Source organism: Ammospiza nelsoni, chromosome 13 (assembly GCF_027579445.1).
Source record: "Ammospiza nelsoni isolate bAmmNel1 chromosome 13, bAmmNel1.pri, whole genome shotgun sequence".
In the NCBI taxonomy this organism is placed as follows: domain Eukaryota; kingdom Metazoa; phylum Chordata; class Aves; order Passeriformes; family Passerellidae; genus Ammospiza; species Ammospiza nelsoni.
In genome coordinates, this window is record NC_080645.1 from 3,892,907 (window position 1) to 3,913,806 (window position 20,900).

The following is a 20,900-nucleotide window of genomic DNA, read 5'->3' on the forward strand; positions in this document are numbered from 1 at the left end:
CTGGTACCCTGGGGTCAGGGTGGTGGCAGCAGTCTGATGAAATGGTGGCTGCATCCCTCTTGAAGGGACAGATGTGGTTCCATTGAAGCAGTGATCCTGCAGAAGGGTTTGATCTTCCTTTGAAGGCCCAGTGGTGGTTATGCAGCTCTCATCCTCTGGGAATCCTGCAGATAAGGCTGCCTGTGGTGTTCCGATCCTCAGATTATATCCAGCCAGGAATACTCAGTTCCTCCCCCTGGGTGGAGCATCTCCCAAGGGGATGATGTAATTTATCAGCCATGCAGTGACACTCACTGGCCCACTGACAGAGACAGCTCTCAGAGTTTTCAGGGATGAGTCATGGAAGAGATGAAGAACACCCCCCACCTGCTTTTAACAGCTCATGAAGATGGTGATAAAATACATAGTTTTGGTTACATCTTACATTGTAACCTAAGACACCAAAGAATGATTTGATAGCATGGGGAGAAGCAGAAAATGTTAGTTAAAAGCTAGTGAACTTTCTAGCAAAGCTGCTGTATTTTCTACTCTCCTATGGTGATTTTCTGATTAGTTCTGTGCCAGTCTTCTTTGCCTCACTTGTTCTTGTAGACCTTTGTTCCAGTACCTGTATTAAGTAATTTTAATTTATTATGATAAGCCATATACAGTTTGCAATTCAGCAAAGTCCTTGTCACTTTGCTGTAAACCATCTCATGATGTGACCTAACCAATTCTGACAGCAGAGAGAGTACAGCCACAATGTAGAGTTTTAAAGTTATTTACAGTGCTTGAAGGTCTGTCTGACTACAGTATCCACTTAATCCAGCCTAAATCTAGGAGCTGTCTTCTGGTCCTGCCACTCTGTCTAACAGCTGTTAATAATAGCTGTTCTACTCACCCTGTCTGCTGACTGAAAATCTATCTACAGCTCTTGCATCTTAGAGGCAGATCAAAATTGACATTTTTTTATTGATGTTACTGGTTTCTGCTGAATAATTGAGGACAAATAAAAGTAACTGAACTCAAAGTGAAGCGAGAAAGGAAATTGTTTGGTAGAATTACCAGTCTGTAATCTGACATCTGTAGTTAAATAAGTAGTCCTTTTAAAAATGCAGGTTTCATACATACATATATATATATATATATATATGCAGGTATATATATAAAAACATAATTTCAGTACTAACTTTATCAAATGAAGCCATGATGTAGACATATCTCCTTTAGCAGTTCCATTTCTTCTGCAGTGAGTATTAAAAGTGAAAAACTGCACATTTGTTCCATGAGGAAATGAATTAATATTGTTGGCTCTTACTGTCCTAAATATTTTACTATCTGTATGTGTATTCAATATAGAATTTCTAAAGCAAGGTTTACATTTTAGCAGATCATCTGGTTCTGATTTACACTGGGGCAGGAGGAGAGGGAACAACCAATAGGTGCAGACTGGGGTTATGGGTGGTGTCAGGCGGAATTCATGATGAAAAAAGCTTATTTGGCAACTGCAACAGTGCTGATATGAAGTTCCAGTAGTGGAAGACAAGTATTAAATTAATTTGAATTAATGTGGTGTTATGAAGGACATCTTATTGAAGAAACCAGGATTTAATTTTTTATTTAGTTTACATTTAGTAGATAAAGTTAATTCCGTGGCTTATATTTAATATATTTAGCCTTCAGCAGTGCATTTGACTTATTATCACACAACATGGGGATTAGCTGTATAACCATATTAATAAGGTACACATTGAGTGGATTTAAGCCTGGCTAACTGACAGAAGGGGTTGTCAGGAACAAGTCATCCTCCAACACTTGTTCTTTTTTCACCAGTGGAGTTGCAAAGGAGATGATATTAAATCTAGCAGTATTGACATCTCAGGAGAAATTTCTAAATCTCAATGAATCATGTAGATGTAGACCTTTTTTCAAAGGTCAGTAGGTTATCAAAGTGATGGGAATTGAGCAGGAAGTTGAGCCTGTCAATATAACATTTTTAAAATATAAACAAGAAAGAGGTTATAAGTTTAAGAAGAAAGAATTTAGATGAAAGCTAAAGAATACTGCACTTGTGATCTGGAAATAATTTAGATGTGAGAGCTTGCAAACAACTGAACATATCCTCTGTGTAGTAAGCTCTCAGAAAGAGCTAATGAGACCTTTGTATATACAAAGAACAAAGGCTTAATTACCTCAGGGGGAGAGACTCTAGTCCAAGGTACTGTTTTTTAGATGTCTCACTGTATTATTTCTGTGTGGAAAGTCACAGCTGATATCTTCTAATGTCAGCTCCATTTTGAAAGTGATGGGAAGGAATGCTTCTTTCTTGAGAAATACGAGGGCCTACACACAGCGTTATCCAAAAATGGCCATTTTGGTAAATACAGAAAATGCTTTAAGGAGCATTCAGCTTCTACTGGGGGCTCCTTGGGTGCTTGAACAAAAGGCCCCACATGTTTAGTAACTGTATGGTGAAGCCATATGATGATGGCTTTGAATAGATGACATTGAATAGAAACTGAAGGGCACAGATAAAATATAAATTATAAACAGAGGAAATGGTGAATTCTACCTGTGTACAGAATCAGCACCTCTTAAGTAGAGAGCCAGCTTGTTTTGGCAAAGAATTTTTTAGGGAAGTACTTAGAAATGAAATGTAAAAATGCACATGTCTGAGCAAACCAATGGGCAGCTCCTAACCACCCTGAATTCAGAGAATTCAGCAGCCCTCACTTCTTCCTGGTGCTCCATGGTCTTCAACAATCCTGGTCTTTTACCATCCTCCTCCTCTTGCTCCTCTGCCTGGTGCTCAGGGCACGAGCCAGATCTTTGTGTTTGTGGAGACCTGTCAAATCTGATGTAAGAGTGCCTGCATCCATAGCCTGTTAGTGGGGTTTCAGCACTGATCTCCTCTGTTCTCACTTTGAGAGGAATGGCAAATAATGCCATATTTCTGTTTATATCTGCTCAGTTTAGTGAAAACAGTGGAAGATCTTTCCCTATTCTGCATATAGGCACCTCCAGAGGTGGTGAAAGGTAGTGTGTACTAGTGAGAAGGTAATTGCCAGCTGAATCAAGAGGTATTTTGGACTTTATATTCCTGGCAGAATTAGTGGTTTGTAGGCACCCTGAATGACCTGGTGCAGCCACTCCCATTCCTGTTGCAGAGATTTACATGGCAAGAAATAAGAGTTGAGAATTTCTGTAGATCAATCCACTGCTGCTTGGATGTGACCTTAGACTCTGGGACATGGTTTGAGGCAGTGTGACTGTGTAGAGCTTTCTCAACCATCTTTGGGGATGTGGTTTCTTCTCCAGCAACATCAGCAGGAGGCACAGAAGAGTTTGTGGGGTAAAGTCTGGGAGACACAGTCCTGGCAAGTGTCTGTGTGTCTTGCCCTGTTTTGCTGTGTGCCTTCATCTTCCTGTAGGGAGAAGGAACTGGGGTTGGAGGGTAACAAATCTTTTGTGTACAGAGAACAGATGATGTAATTTTGGTGCAATGTCTGTACTGTGCCTCCCCACAGACTCTTCTATGGGCTCTTCTATGCAGTTTTACATCTTGACATAAACAGTTTCAATCATTAAGTAAACATGCAGCATCAGGACAAAAGTTCTTTGATTCTTTTACAGTTCTAGACATGATGCTGTGAGCTAAGGACTGGAATTCTTGTTTTGTTTGCTGCTTGTGGAGGCTCTGCCATGAATGGAGTAACTGAAGCACTCTCAGAGTTTCAGGCATGCAGTGAAATGTTAGGCTCATTTATACTATCTTTCCAATCCTTACAGCTTTAATTCTTTCTAATAAGATCAGTAGATCTGCAGAAACGGATGAGCACCAAGTCAGGCAATTTTCTGTGTGCCACTTGAAAGCAGGCAAATGGATTTGTCAAGCCTTGTGTGACAGCTTGAATTGTTGAAAGTTGTGTTGAGAGTGTACTTTCCCTTCACTTTCACCCAGATGATGATTTGTGCTCTGCAACATGGATTAAGGGAATCACCATCAGTGTTATGGATTTCTTCTTGAGACTGCAAGAGCTTAAGAGCTGTTGGAATCATCTCTCCTGAATGCATTTCATTTTGTTCCCCAGGTCTTGCAGTGGTATTTGTTTTCCAAGTTGCAGATTGTCTCCTTAGGAGTTGCAATCAGTTAATGTGACTTTAAAGCTTTATTCTCATGAGTTCAGCTTTGCAAAACTCTCTGCGTGAGCAGAAAACCAAACCATGCACGTGGGAGTTTCCAGGTCAGCATGGAGGGGGTGTCTCTTGATATCACTTTCTACTTCTGTTGGGTTGCATTCACTTTAATTTAACTTCCTGGGGTGTCAGGACAGGAGATTATTGGAGACTTAACAGATTAGTCTGGACACTTTTTGCCATATAATGTTGAAATGTTGATACATGTTTTCTTTACTCAGAGTCTTTTGCAAAGACTTATAGGTCCTCTCTCGATTTTTACAACAGATATTTCATAGCCCCAAGAGTAGATCCTTGGAGTCATCTATCTCAGACTTGGCTCTCAAAAGAGTAATTCCACTGGATTGAAGAGGCAAGTGTTTGAAATTCAGGAGACTATAAAATTGATTCTTCCATAAAGAAGTAATTTGTGGTAAATGGTGTAGTCCTCTGGACAGCCATTCACTCATTTTATGTGACTGGGACCCTTGAAACATGGTCAGAAAGATTAGAGAAGGACACCTCTGATCTGTTATTTATCAAGCCAAGAAAACTTTCTTTCTGATGATACAGCATCTGGAAGCAGACCCAGTCAAACTCACCATCTTACTCAAGGCTGCTGGGACCAGGGTAAATGCAGTTTTAAGAAACGTTTGGATAGTGTTGTGGAGTTTGCTAGAAGATTCTGAAATACTTAACCAGCTTTTCTATATTTAGTTGCATATTCCCTGCTGGGGAAGCAGCAAGGCACTGTGTTACTCCAGAAAGCATGTGGGAGATCCAGGCAGGGTTGCAGGGATCTGAATTCTGGCAAGGAAAATTGTCTGGTGTGAGCCTTCCCCAAGAAAGTATCCCCCCAAGAAGATGTTAGTCACTCTCAGGTGACAGCTGCCATTTATTTATGTGCTGTGTCCTTGCTCTGGCAGTCTCTGTGGACTGAGGAGGAAATCAGAACACTCACTGGCCAAGGTGCTGCCTTCAAACAAAAGCAGTTACATAGTTAGGATTTAAATGAAACACAACATTGAATTGAAAGACAAGCTATCAATATATATCTGATTAGCTTCTATCATAATTCTGTTTCTAGTATTGGCCTTATTACTGTCCTTCCCCAGCACTTCTAACAGCTGAAATATTTCTTCTTGAATATTTCATATTGTTTAATATTACTGTGTGTGCAGTCCTTAAACGTGTTTGTCCTTGGTCTCACAGTGCCAAGGCATCCTGAGAGGCAGGAAAAGCAGAGATGTGGGTGGGAGAGCAGTGCTGTGGGGTGATGCTGTTTGGGGTCTGCTTGTCACCTCTGTTGGCACTGCAGGGCTCCTGGGGACAGCAACCAGGTACCATTCATAATAAGCTTTGAGGCATGGTGATTTTGGAGGAGTTTTGAATGAGTTAGAGATGAGACTTTTGAGTTGGTTTTGATGATGTGGTTTATTTGTTTATTTTTTACAGGGGTAGGAGTGTTGGGTTTGGTTTACATCAACGTATCATGGTTTAGAAGGTTATAACACTCTTGGTTATAAGACTTTTTAAGGAGCTATTGATTAATAAAACACTGATGTTTGTATGATGATTTATGTTTTTGACCTAATCTTTAAATATTTCATTTTATGGACTCATGCTACAGTGTAAGTTTTCTTAGCTAATTATGTTATGACACACAAACCTACAGTACTGCATTTTAATTTCTTTATCTTTGTAGCTATTTTTTTGATATCTTAAACTCTAAAACTCTAAACTGTATTTAGCTTGTTTCTGCTTTAAACTGTAAATCTACATTTTTGTTTTTAGCACTTAAGTTTGGAAGCTTTTTCTAAGGTCTCAAATTAAAACCTGTGTTTAATTTTAAGCTTTGGCTTAACATGCCTAAAGTTCTGAGAGTTTCTTGCATTTCAAATTTCAGTGTGTTTTCTCTTCCAGGCAGATTTAGTGCAATCTTTGAAAAAGTGATGAGTGTTCTTGATAAACCTTGATAAAGCTCATTGCTACATCAGCATTTGTTCTTGTTAGATATGAACCCTTAGATATTCCAAATGACCTTCCCAGACATGTTCTTTTGAGGAGATACAGCTCATATACTCTTCATAATAAGCTATTGTTCTTATTATTTCATCAGAATATAAATGGACAATGTACTTTGTAAGGTTTTGAAATATATTCTCTGCCCCCAAGAGCTTGCTTATAAGCAGAAATAGTCAAAAATTGAAATTAAGGGATAGGGTTTATGTAAAATCAAACTAGGCAGCAGGTCAAGTCTTGTTTTGTGGTTATTTCAGTATTTGTATGCTCACTGACTTCATGATGGGTGCCTGTGATGAAAACATCTTAACCATCACAGTGCTTTAAATGTTAAATATTTTTAGAGAAAACTTGAAATAAACTGAAATACCAGCAATTTCATTAACATATCCAAACAGTAGAAATCAACATGAAAATTCAATTTTAACATGTCTGAGTTAGAAGAAATAACATCATATACCTTTTAAAATATTTGTAAAAGACAATATCATGGGCAAACAGGATTCTCCTACAGAGTTACTGGTTTCCTTATGTCACATTCAGATCACTGCAAGCAGTGAAGCCATAAAGCAGTTTACAGTGATGTACAACTACTTGGAACATGGAGAGCTTAGAAACATGTTTAAAACCTGTAATTTATCACATTTTAGTTTGTCTTAGCCAAACAAAATCTATTGCAATAACATGTAACTTTAAAGGTTGAATTGCTGTGGGATATTGAGTTTTCCTGAAGAGCTTTAGAAAGATTTGCACTGCAAACTGCCTTAGCCATAGTAGAGAACAGTTAAACTTTTATCACTGTCACATTGACAAGTGCCATGAATGCAGCTGATGGGGAGCTGGCTGCAGCCATGGCATTATGTTCACCTTCCACCCTCCCCTCCCACATGGAGGCAAGGGGATGCCCTAAAGAAACGAAAATTGATGGCTCCTCCAGTAGCTAAAGCCTCTCTTGGCTCTTGTTGTTTCCTAAAATTAGGAAGGAATTAAACAGGAAAATTGGTTAATTGTCACCTTCCCTAACGAGCAGGCTTTTAGTAGCCTTGTGCTTTGAGCTGTGGAAACTTGAAGACATGCTGGTGCAATAATAAGGATAAAGCATTTCTCTTTATTATGGTCAGTTACTGCTAATCTCCTTTTAGAGCTTTAACGGGGATTTATAGGGATTCATTTGTGCTTTAGATTTGGAGATAATTAAGTACCTTTCTGCTGCAAAGAAGAAATGGAGAGAGAATTGGCTCAAAGCTAGAAAAAGATTCCTGTACTGTCACATGTATTAAACTTCCTTTTATTTGGTTGTCACCCCAATAGGAATGATTAGTGGGTTGTAAAGAAAGAAAATGTATTGCATTACATCTATTAAAGCATGTTTTATATGTAACAGTAATTAAAATATAATTGAAATCATGAGTTCTTCTAATTATTGGCTTTACATAATGCATAGTTAAAGAGAGAGCATCTATAAATGTGTCTTTTTTACACATCCAGAAATGGTTTGCTGGCAGCATTTTAATTAAAGATGGATTAGCTAAAATGCAGTTTAATCATTCTGTCATCAAAGGATTTAGACCTCGTTAATTAGCTGTTGATAAATAGGTTTAAAGTACAAAAAATTTAATTTAAAATATGCCAGTTGTGATCTAGAATTATTAGAGCTGGAAATGGAGCAATGAGTCTCAGAAAGATCTGTGCCATCTCTTTCCTTAATATTAAATGAAATATGAAATGTAGGCCAGTGCAGAACTTTGTTCTGCCTTGTTAGTAACGGATGTGATTCCAAGGGGTCTTTGGAACTGGGGAAGAATTAAACCAGAGACTCTTTTTAATGATCATTGCCTTGCAGTGCAGCACTGGGATCCATTTTCCATTTATGTATTTAGTAAGGACTGAAAACTATTTGAAAAAACCTTCTGCTCTGGAGAATGGATGGAAACAAATCCTGTTGAAGGGTTTGTAGCTCCTCCTTGCTGCAGAGGTGTAGCCATGATATTTTCTGAAAATTCCTTTTCCTTAGGATTTTTTCTCCTGAGAAGCTGAGAGGCCTCAGGAACAAAATGTAAACATTGATTATCTGCTGCTGTGGAATGCAACAGGTGCATCTGGGATTGGTCTCATGTGGTTGTTTCTAATTAATGGCCAATCACAGCCCAGCTGTCCGGACCGTCTCAGTCAGTCACAAACCTTTGTTATCATTCCATTCCTTTTCTATTCTTAGCTAGCCTTCTGATGAAATCCTTCCTTCTATTCTTTTAGTATAGTTTTAATATAATATATATCATAAAATAATAAATCAGCCTTCTGAAACATGGAGTCAGATCCTCATCTCTTCCCTCATCCTGGGACCCCTGTGAACACTGTCACACAGAGGAGCAGAGCAGAGGAGCTCTCTGCATTGGCACAGCCAGGCTGGCAGAGGCAGGAGCAGCGAGGAGCACGGGCAGTGTGGGCTCAGCAGGGCACAGGAGCAGCTCCCACCTTGTCCTGTGCTCCTGGTGCCAGTGCTGAACCTGCCAGTGCAGAGCAGGGAGGTGACCTTTTCCCTGCTGGACAGGCAGCAGGAGCTCATTCACATCAGCTGGGTTCCATCCCCTGGGCTGCTCAGATCACAGCTGGAATTCCAGCCATGGCCTGTGGGAACCCAGAGCATCCCTCTGTCTGTCCAGGGTGGCCAGGACCCTGCCAGGGGGCTCAGAGACCCTGGCACAGAGCCCAGAACACCTGTGGGTTTGATTGTGACCTGTGGAGCAAATTATCAACCTTAGATGAAGATCTGCAAGCCACAACAGTTTAGGTAGAATAACAGTGAAGTTATCACAGGGTGGAAAAGTCGATTTTGGGGTTTTTGGTATGGGGGTTCAGGAGGCAAGATGGAGGGATCTGGGCATGTCCAGCCTTTCTCCTTCTTCTTCTTGGCCTCCATCTCCTGCTGTGATGGTGGCACTTACAGATTGGTTTAGAGTAGAAGCTCACTGTCTAACACAGGTGATAGGGATTGGGAAGTAATTGTAACCATTGTACACGTAGTTTTTAGTATAAAGCCATAACAGTGCCCTGGGGGCAGGCAGAGTGCCTGGAACTGTCCTGCTGGATGGACCTGGGCAGGGCAGGAGAAAGAATTTTATAGATAAGGAACAATAAACAACCTTGAGACTGAGAAATGAAGAGCCCTGACTGCTTCTTCAAGCGCTGGGCTGGGAAAAGAGACTTTCCAACTTTTCTTGGGGTCACTCTGAGCAGCCAGAGATCCTGACAGTGGCCATGTCCCAGACTAGGCAGGCTTTTTCTGTTCATCACCTGATGGGTTCCTGGCCTGGCTGGAGGGGGAATTCTCACCTGTGTCCCTGTAGCAGCCCCTGTTCTGAGCTGGCAGCTCTGCAGGTGCCAGCAGAGCTCACACCTCTTGCTCTGAGCCTCTGCCTACCAAAAACCAGGGGAGGTAGACCTTGACTTACAAGTCTGTCAGAGTTGACATTAAACCTTGTTATTATGAATATCTTAATCATCTCAATTATTATGAAATTACTATGAAGTATGAATACTAACTGTATTTCAACAGGATTGATAGTTAAAGATTTCAGTAGTGTAATAGTCATAATATTTGAATCCAATGAACTGGGTTTTGTACAGATGAATCAAACAGGTCTGACATATGATAGGTGAATTTTCTGAGTAGAGTTAAAAGGGTTTCAGGAAAATAGTAATTTGACAATCATACCTGAAGACATTTTTAAAGGCTTCTTAAGTGTTAATTTGAAGATTGACTTATTGAAAAGTGGCATTTACAGAGCATTCTTGGTAACTGCCCTATCTCTAGGGTACCCATCCCGTTGTCTTGCCAATCTTCTGCAAAAGCAGCAGCTGAGTAGGATGTTACAGGCTTACATAATCATTGTTTGCATTTGAGCATTGCTAATGAAATGGCTTAACTGAACTCCTGTGGAAAAGCATAACTTGATGAATTTTCAGAGTCAAAGAGATGTGGCACCAGTGTAGAATCAGATGAAAGGCAAATCAAGCGAGAGCGTCCATATGCACTTCTTTAAAATCACATCTTTGAAAGCCCTTGTCCTTTCCTCATGCTGGAAAAAGAAAAAATTGGACTAAACTCCAACAGTCCTCTTAGAAAAAACTTACTTTACTCTGTCTCGAAGGGAGAAGGGGCGATTGCTCCACATGAAATCTTAAACCGCTGCAGTATCAGAAGTCATGTTCTCTGACTCAAAAATCATTCAGAAGTTCTAGATTTGCAAATTGATGGGGGAAAATTTTCTTCATGTGGAATAGATAAAAGGAAGAGCTATGAAATTAAACAACAAAAAGGAAATGTCTCTATGTGTGAGGAAAATGCAGTTCCTGATTCTCTAAATTCTCCAACCCATTTAGCTTAGACAAAAAGATGAATTATCAGCTCATGTTATATAAGCTCTTCAGTTATTCTTTACATAAGACAGGTAATTTATAATTCCCAATTATGCAATTAAAATGCTAATTACCCCTCACCTAAACTCTCTGTTCTTGAACTGATATTATCAATTACCTTCAATCATTGCAAATCATATATGACATATGTGACAGTGCCGAGTCCTGTATTATTTATGGACTTTCTGTTTCGTGTGTCTCTGGTTTCCAGGCAGTATTAATGGCTTTACCTTGATGGATTTGGCTTCCTGAAGGAATGGTATTCCTTCTGATCTGTGTTGTTTTGTATCTTAAAATATATCTGCATTTTAGGGTAATCCTGCCCTCTGTTCTGCCCTGAGCTCTGGATTGTGATCCATTTTAGTACAGAGAAGTAACATTTAGAAATCCCAGTATGAATTATTTATTATAGAGGTGAACCCACTTACTTCTGTGCTGCTCCCACACAGCTCTCCCTTACTTCATAAATGTTCTTACTGTATTTACATTAAGGTACTGCCAGTTTCCTGTGTCATACCTGCTTGCCAAAGTTACATTTCTTCTGTCCCTGCTGAACTCAGACAACATTTGTCACTTTTAAGTTTATATTATTATGTAGCATTTGCTGCGCATAAAGAAAAATTACTTATTTAAAGAAAACACAGCAAAAATAAGAACAGAATCTAGCTGTTATAATTCAGAGGGATCAACATTTTTTTAAAATCATATCTTATTTCTGCTTGTGCATGATACAAATTAGGACAATTGTAAATAGAGATGCTTCAAAGTGTAGCTCCTGTCAGTATCTCTGGTTGATAGCAAGCTTCAGCAGCTCTCCTCTCTGAGCATGCAAAATAACCCAGCCAGGGATTTTAATCTAAAATTTTCATTAGGAGTAGTGTAACCAGTTAGTTTAAGAAGTCAGTGCACACAAGTGGTTTTATTTCCTGTTGTTCATGGATCTGCAAGTTCTGTTCTAAACAATTTCCAGGCAGAAATCATTAAGTGTATTGTCTCCAAGGTGAAGAATAACTTTGCTCATCTGCTCATTGTGCTATTTTTCTTGTTTGGCTGCAAGTTACTAATCCATTGTTTGTTCATTAATAGTAAGTTGGATTATTCCTCCTAGATTTCTCCAGTCTATTTTACCCTTTTGCAATGAAGTACTGACTTTTTTGTTGTTGTTGTTTTTGTATTAAAACAACCTCAGAGATGTTTTGCAGTACTGCTGTGTGCTGTTGTGAACTAAATGAAAATAGGATTAGATAGGCTAAGCCTTTAAGCATCTAGTTGCCCATGGAAAATAAATTACATTAGCAGAGTAAGTAGGTTAACAAAGAAAAATGCTCTGTTTTTAAGAGCCTCACTATGTGTAGTGTGGGATTAAAGGAAGCACTGCTCACCTTGTTCCTGTATTCACTGATGGGATGTTACTGACACCTTGTCTTCTTCCTCTGAGCATTTTTCAGTCCAGCTTGATGTTAATATAAATGCTTTACTAATAATTTCCAAATTATAATTCCTGTGGCTCAACAATTTTGTGGGGCTGTGGCTTTATAGCTTTCTTATGTGGAGATTTTGATGTGTCTAAGTGATCAAAATAATGGTCTCAATCCTGATATAACTGGAGAGACCAGCTTTGGAATATTTGGCCTTTTGTGAATGCTTTAGAAAGGCTTTGGATTTTAGGTTGTATCATGGCTATGCTTCATATTTACACCATACAAAAACATAATGGCACATTCTAGTTGAAATTCAAAAGCAATTTAGTGCACAGGTAACTAATAGATGCTCACTTACATCTTCCAATTGTAGTCATAAAAACAAAAGAAGGGACTACAGAAAATCCTCCAGTCCTGTCCAAAACTCCCTTAAGTTAGTGTGGTTTCCAGTTTATAGTTCAAACCCTCCTGCTTGCATTTCAAGGGCTATGTTCAATCAATACTATTTTTGAAGCATACAAAGGTTTCTTTTTATTAGGAGGCAACTTTCTCAATATCTGTTTTCAATATAAACCCCATAATGAGATACTGACCTACAGGTGTTCTTGATCTTCTGTACTTGTACTCTTCACAGGGCAAGCTGACAGCAAATCCCTCTGATCCACAACCTAAATTTGGGTTCTATTACCATTATCCACAAGTGTTCTAGATGCAGTACCTGGCAATCATGAACAGGATTATTCAGGGCTTTTCTCTCTCTTGTCAGAAACCTTGGGATGAGTAATTGTCCCTCCAGCCTCAAGTGATGTGCATGTCTCATTCTGCCCCTGGCTGCAGTTACTGAGGGTGTGGGACCATCACAAGGTCACTGAGGAATCTGCTGGGCAGTGTTACAGAAACTTGGCAAGGATTTTAATGTTTTTTGCTCAGATATTCTTGCTTCTTTTAGTTCCTTCTGTATCTCTCTTTTCTCCATGTTTATCATGCTTTCTGTAATTGCATTTCTTACCGGTTTTGCAAGATGCAGGTCAAAATGCTCAATTGGATTTTTATTTAAAATTTGAACCTTTTTGATCTAGAAGTGTCTTGGTTTCAGGAGTGAATAGCTGAGAAATGCCAATGTTGCTTTTTTATAAAGCTTTATACAAAAGTGACATTTGAGTTATATTTCTTATAACTCAAGAAGAGCTGATGATAAGAAATTAAATTAGAGATTATTTATGTACTTCTTTTAGAAATAAAAATAATGCTGCTGAGTGTGCATAGATATGTTGTATTCTAGTATAAGGAGGAATTGAAAATAAGCAAAATGTGAGAGCAATCAATACAGATAGTTCTATTCCTTATGCTTTATGTGTCTTTATTCTGTAAATTAACTTAAATTAGGACAAGTGTTAACATTAAACTACCTTAGTTAATGTAATTTCCATTCAGAAGCTGGACCAAAGATGACCATAAAACACAAACATCATTGTTAGAGTGATTTTGATAATTTGTCAGAAAGACTGTTCATAGAAGGTTTCACTTTAATGGCTTTTTGGGCTGGTTTGAAGTTGAGGCTCTTTAAGCATTGTGGAGATTTGTTTGGATGTATGCAGTACTCCATAGGATCTGAAACACATCCAGTATATACTTATTCTGTTATTTCTACTGGTGAATAACCCGTTATTTCTGAGAGTTTTCTTCTCTCCAGTCAGCACAGTCAGTGAGACAGTTGAGTCTCAGCAGAGCAGTGGGGTTAACATAATCTTGTGCCTCAGCAAATTTGCAAGGAGGAGAAATTCACTCATGTCATATTTACCTGAGTTGATGGTGACTAATACTTGGGTGTTTTTAGATTGATGGAAAAAAACAGTGAGTTTTTAAAACTTCCTTAACTCTGCATATTGTCAGTCAATGAAAATAATGGTTTTGGCAAAAAAATGAGCACCAAACCCAGGATGTTCTTTTACACAGCAACAGCAACAAACCAATTGTGTCCAAAGCAATGCACAGCCCATGCCAGCTCTAGCAAAGCTGTCTGCATTTACAGGTGACATGTGACAATGCTCCAGTGGTTGGTCTGTGTACACCACTGAGGCCATCCTTCCATGGTAGGTGATACACACACCCTCTGCAGAAATACTGCACAAATAAACATGGCATGAGCTTTGAAACCTGTGCAAGGAGAAGAGGAAAAACTGCTTCATTTCTGTGCCTGTGCTGGTGGCATTAGAAGCTCAGGGTGAAGCATCCAGCACCAACATAAAACTGACTGAACACACCAATCCTCCAATCAGAAACACCAGGAGAAGCTCAGGATGCAATATTTGCAATGGATGCAGAGTGCCAGATTAAATTATATTCCATCCAACTATTTCAGACTCTGTACTTTCATGTTGCTCTTATGGATAAGGATTCTTGCAGAGTGTAGACAGTGAAATCTTGGTGTGGTGAAATCAAGTTCAGAATCTGCATTAACTTCAGTGGGGCTGGGACTTCACCTTCAAAGTCCTGGTACTTCTCTAATTCTGCATTTATTCTTTCTAGCTTTGAAAAGCCAACCTTTGTCATCTTCTTCGTCACTTATCTGTGTGACGGCATTCATAGGGGGTTTTGGATGAAGGACGAGACGAGGATCTGACTCCAAGTTTCAGGAGGCTGATTTATTATTTTATGATATATATTATATTAAAACTATACTAAAAGAATAGAAGAAAAGGTTTCATCAGAAGGCTGGCTAAGAATAGAAAAAGAAAGAATGATAACAAAGGCTTGTGGATCAGACTCTGTCTGAGCCAGCTGACTGTGATTGGCCATTAATTAGAAACAACCACATGAGACCAATCCCAGATGCACCTGTTGCATTCCACAGCAGCAGATAATCATTGTTTGCATTTTGTTCCTGAGGCCTCTCAGATTCTGAGGAGGAAAAAATCCTAAGGAAAGGATTTTTCATAAAATTGTCTGCGACATATCTGTGCTATATCATACACGGATGTTGGCTGTCTCTGATGAGAATTTTGGAATTTTTTTTCCAATTGCATGTAGTCATACCCTGAAAAAGTAAATTCGAACAAGTGATGTGAGTAGTTTTACTAGCAGGAAACTCATCACCTGGCAAAGTTGTACCATCATCAGCTCAATCACACAGATGGCCCCTTCTTTCTTAGTCTTAAAAGGAAGTCTATGATTTTCTGATGAAAACAGAAACAAAGTTCAGGCAACAGCTGGATTACACAATGCATGTCTTAATTTATTTATTGCTTTTTACTGCCAGTCAGGGAGTACTGCAAGAGGTACTGCCATTACTGGCTGCACAGTTTCATATTAATTGCAACTATGAATATGTGATCAGTTGTCATAAGGAAAAATAAACCTTGCTATCCTGCATCACTGATGATGGAAAGATATTTAGGACCTTCGTATTTCATTTTTACATTTAATTTTTAAGCTCTTTATAAGGTTACTGGAAGTTGCTGTCTAGGGGCATAGTTTATTCAGTCATTTAAGGTGAAAGGTTAATAAAATACTCTAAAAGTTGCTTCCTAAAATGTAACTATATGTATATAACAGTAGAATCATTGTGCAAAATGCTTCTATACAGTGTCTTGTCTTAGAGAGTAAAGCTTGCCTGCAAGCAAATGTTTCCATATGAAATGTCCATTTCTGTGAAAGGATGTCTGTGTCAGAAAAAATGACAGTTTAGGTGATACATTTTATCAGCTCAGTTTAATGATATCTCTGTTGAGTTCTCACCATGTCAGAGTTTCTCCTTAGCTTCTCTGGCATCTGAACTTCTCATTGCCATCATTCATTTGTGGGCCAAAACAAACTTAGTGTTTTCTACCTTGTAAACCATGACAGTATTTTGAACAGAAGAGAGATCTTGTAAACAGGGTGTCCCTCTACTGAGTCTCTAAATGGAGGCTTTTCTTTTTTCATATGTGATTAATTTATATGTTTTCTTTTGTTTCTCTTTAAGTACTGTCATTTTGTGTAATTTTAAAATCCAGTTTAGATTTACAAGCATGTAATGTCTTTAATGTCTTTGAATTTGAATTGTGTTCTGTGGCTCTCTGCTGAAGAAGGACAAAATCACAACATCTCTATTATTTGAATAGCACCATTATCATTCTATGTTAATGAAATTATTTCAGTATTACAAGAAATGAGCTTTTGGAATTCATTCAGTATTACAGGGAATTGGATTGTAACTAGAGCATATTTCAAAAAGAATAAAAGGATCCATGATATGTGCTTAGCTCGTAAAGCACCTAATCCTATATTAATTGTGCTTTGGGCAAATCTGCCCTCATCTGAAGGGGACTTTGACAGTGAAGATGAAAATATTGTAATGCTTTTTAAGGCCAAACTGCTCCTCCAGCAGGATGGCAGTGAAAGAGGAGTTCCACAGGCTGCTCTCCCTGCCCTTCCCTGTCCCAAGCAAACACAAAATCAAACAATGTTGTGTTGTACTGTCCCTTATAGGCTGCAGGAGACTTGGCCTTATGTTACCCCGTGATCTTCTTGCTCTTGGGATTGAGTTTGTGTTAATTTTTTTCCCCATGTTTGGACAGGGAAAGATCATAGAGGTATTTAGGTACCACAATCTGAAATTGAGTAAGTCTTAGGTTTTCTCTGTGTCTGTTGTGCTAGAGACAAGAGAACATGAGAGGGTCCATTCCAGCCCAGCCTGTGGTGCAGAAAGGACCTGGTTAATGTGAGGGGAGAGCTCTGCTGGCTGGTCTGGAGAGGAGGGTGAACAGCACAGGCAGGTGTAAATCAGGGTTAGGGGATATTTAGTTCAGCTTCCAGCAGAAGGTGTCTGTGAGGTGGTAAATGGAGAGGACTTCTGCTGAAATTATTTTGAAGAGCTTTGACCAGTCTGGCAAGCTCCTTCCTCTGTGAAGGGCTGGTTGGACTTCACTTTTCCTGAATCCACATGACATAGATTGAGGGCAGCAGGATTGAAAAGGTGATGATGGATGTGATTGTGTGCCTGAAATGCAGCAATGCAGTGATTTTCTCAATTCCACTTTGGAGAGTTTGGCCAACTTCAGCACTTTACCTGTTACCATCCTGTTTGTTCTGTGGTCAGATGAAGTCTCTTGCCAGCAGTAATTTCTCTTTTGGTGCGGAGCTGTGAGGAAAGCAGTTGCCATTTGAGGTCACTGAGCTGCACTGGAGCCCCTCTCCCCTGCTGCAGAGTTGCTCAGTGGCTCTGTGGCAATCCCCTGCAGCTCTGCAGGGCTGCTCAGCTGTGCATGGGGGGCAGGTGGAGTGTTCAGCTGAGCAGAAATAGGCAGAGACTGGGGATTTCCACCAACACAGCTTTTCTCTAGCAGAACTTGTTTTTCTACCTGTCTTGGGGTGGTTTGGCAGAAATGAATAATTGCCACCTTTGTTTCTTTGCAGCCTGTTCCAGCACTACTGCTACGCTCGAGGGGGCATGCGCCACACCTCCTACACTTGCATCTGTGGCAGGTAAGAGAATGATTTACACTGAACTGAGCAGGCTTTAGAGTCAGCTTCCCTCTGGGTATTTTTAAAATTGGTCCTTTTAGGCGTATCATGTGTTTGCAAATGCCACCAGAGTGAGTTCTGACCTGTTTTCTCACTGGAAAAGACAAAGAGAGGTGGGTGGTTGCCTGTGTCTCCTGAAGACATAACGTGGCAATAGAGTTTGCTGCACCCCAGAGGTTCCCAATGGCTGCTCCTGCTGCTGCCAAGATCATGTTTATGCTCACCCCTGTGCTGCACTTGGCTTTTTTTATTGAATAGCACCATGGAGAGGGGCTTTACAGCTATTCTCTGTTGCTCAGAAATACTTTATTTGAAATACACCTTAAGTGTATTTCTTATCATCTTCAAAATTCTTTGTCTCAAAGATTAGGATGCAATTGAACTAATATTTTTGGAATTTGGAATTTTTTGCTCTCTCTGCTTCTTGCTGAGCAGCTAGTGTTGAAGGTTACTGTGTTTGGGAAAGTAGTATAAAAGTTCTCCCTGCAGTTGTAGAAATGCACAAGAGAACAGTGTGGGACACATGCTGAACAACAGCTGTGTGCTTCATGCAGAGATTAATCTTACTTAGTGGAATTAATCTAATCAGAGATGTATGACAGTGAAATGAGCCATATATGTTGGTATATATGTTCCACTTGTTCTGCTGCTACTCAGAAACATTTGCCCTCCACTGAAGTCACATACACTTACAAAAGATAATTTTTATGTTAATGACAATAATTCTATATTGCTTTGAAGGTAATAAGAACAATTAGCACCTTCACTTCTTTCTGCAGCTTACTCAATTGCTTATTTGTAAGTGCAGTTTTCCAATTTATATGCAAAATTGCAGCAGGAGCATGAGCAGTTTTATGGCAAATTGTGTATCTAAATTGTCTGAAAAGTTTCCTGGTTTAAGTACCATTGTATAACTTGAAAATTAACATCCCAGTGAAATGAGATTCCATCTCTAAGCTTTTGTCACAGACAGTCATGGTGTGATTTTTCACAGCCATGCAGACTTCACATTGACTCAGAGTGGATCAGAACCTGCTGCAGGATCTGCTTTGGGTGCTGGTGGTCAAATAATTTTGTTAAAGCTACAGAAATGCCCAGTCAATGTTTGTGTGGTGGCTCCTGGTGAACTGTGGGACTGCAAACCCAGGACCTGCATTACACCCCAGAGGAGAAAAGCTCCAACAGCAGCTCAGAATTGAGTACAGACAGGAGCTCCTGGGTGTCCTGTCCTGCTCTGCAGGGCATGGGGGTGCAATTAGAGCTGCCTCTGAGCTATTGGAGGATTTAAATCACAGAGAAGGGCTGTCCTTGGAATGCCATATCCAAACATTTTTTTCTTACCATCTGCCATTGTATCCTACCACTAGAAGTGCAGACAAACATGATTTTTTAAAAAAATTAGTTACATGAGATAGCAATTTACAGACTAAGGTCTTTGTATTCTATGTTCTGACTATGAGTGATGAAGTAAGAATGAATAATATTAACAGTTTTAAGCTAGCTCCTAATAAATGAATGAATTCAATTAACATAATAATGGCAAAAATAATAGACATTTTTTAATACTGTGAGAATGTCATGCATTGTAAATATTTCACTTAACTACATTTACAGCTAAAAATAACTTTTGCAATTAGGATTTTTGAATATTTTATTCTATTCATGTTGAATTTTATATTTTCCTGAACACACTTAAAATGGGCATATTTTGACAGGATCTTTCCTTTTTAGATTACAGGCCTGATAATATTTTCCATAGAAAAGAATAATCCTTTTAAATAAAAAACAAGTTTGTTATTCTTTTTTTTTAAATATGCTGATTAAGCTGAAAATCAGGAGTAATCAATGCAATATTTCAGTACAGAAATAAACCACTTGTCATGCGATGGGTGCATTTAGTTATTGCTGTCCCTGTGCAGTGTTACATTCTTGAGGAGATGCTAAATGAATATTTGGTGTGACCAGAAGTGCTCAATGTGTTGACTGTTACTATGAGAATAGTAACACACATTGATGAGTGTGACAGGGTGTTACCTTTTGAGATCAGTCCTGAAGTCAGTGATATTTCAAAAGCTGCCAGCTGGGGAGTGGTTTGGAGTGCAGACCTCACTGAGTGTCATGGAAGGAGAATCGGAGCATTTGTTAAGCATACTTGGATATTTTTGGCACTCATCTACAAAGTGCTGCTTCCAAATGCTAAGGAATTATTCACTGCAGTGTCTTGGGATACCAAGGAACCGTTTTAACAAATGGGAAAGCAAAGGTAATCCATTCCCATGTCCTGGTGATGCTGGGGTGGGTGGCATCCATTGGGAGCAGAGGTTCCAGCTGGAGTCAGGTGGTGGTGGAGGCATTGGTTTCTCTGGAACCACCACAGAAGCCACCAGCAGCTGCTGCTTGTTGCTCTCTCATCTTAGACTCAGGTTCAGATCTCCTTGACTGATGTCTCTCATCAGGTGCTATCAGTCATCAAGAATAACCCTGTGCAGTGAAATGCCTTCTTCCATCTGAGGGTTGCCATAAGTGAAGCTTTTTTGGACCAGGTTAGGTTATTGTTGAATCAGATTTTCTTTCTTTAACTTCAATACAACTTTTTTAGATCTCATGCCTTAGCATCAACCCTTCTTGCCACTTTTTTGTCTTTCTTCTGGGTTGATTCTTTGATGATCTAAATCATGATGGAAATAAGTTCCAGTTTTATTCAATGGTCTTTTGTTTTTTCTTTAGATGTTCTTAATATAGAGCTACTAGCTACACTTTTTGTAGTGCTTGATGTTCAGCATAGTCCTGTTCTTAAAATATTGCTGACATTTCTCCTCTTTCTTCTAATGATTTGTCTTCAGGGTGCTTTCTGATCTCAAATGCATCTTGGGGGATTATTTTCCTTTGCTAGTAATCAGAATCTCTTCCTGCATTTTGCATTCTCAGTGGTGTTAATTTGCACCTCTTCTGCTGCTTGGTGCAATTCTTTCTGGAACTAACATGTCTTTGACACCAGTTAGAAGCAAGTTATTAAAGGAATAAAAATAGAACAAAATTGAATAAAATGGAATAAAAACAGGAACCTCTTGGAGGATTTTCCAGGTTGGCTGCCTGAAGGTGAGCATTGGCAGCCTCATGTGTGGTGATTTTCAGAGGTGCTGACCAAAAGGAAGGCAGTGATGCCAGTGATCCTCACCTCCCACAGTGCTTCATCATAAACTGCAACTTGGCACTGCAGTGCTAGACCTTGCAACTGGTGCCTCTTGGAAGAGAAAGAAGTAGCTTTACATGAGTCTCATTTGCTTTCATTTGCTTGAGTGATAAAGTTCTGGAATGGCTGCCCGGGGAGGTGGTGGAGTCTCCCCATCCCTGGGTGTGTTTAACAAAGCCTGGATG

At 39.4% G+C, this 20,900-nt stretch overlaps 1 protein-coding gene across 3 annotated transcripts in view; it reads left to right on the plus strand.

The window, feature by feature from the left end:
* Positions 1-20,900, plus strand: part of PEPD (peptidase D) — a 193,099-nt gene that overhangs the window by 110,300 nt on the left and 61,899 nt on the right. For all 3 annotated transcript variants that reach the window (XM_059481314.1, XM_059481312.1, XM_059481313.1), the window contains one exon: positions 17,415-17,483. In XM_059481314.1, coding sequence (XP_059337297.1) covers positions 17,415-17,483 — 69 coding nt within the window. The remainder of the gene's footprint in view (positions 1-17,414; positions 17,484-20,900) is intronic.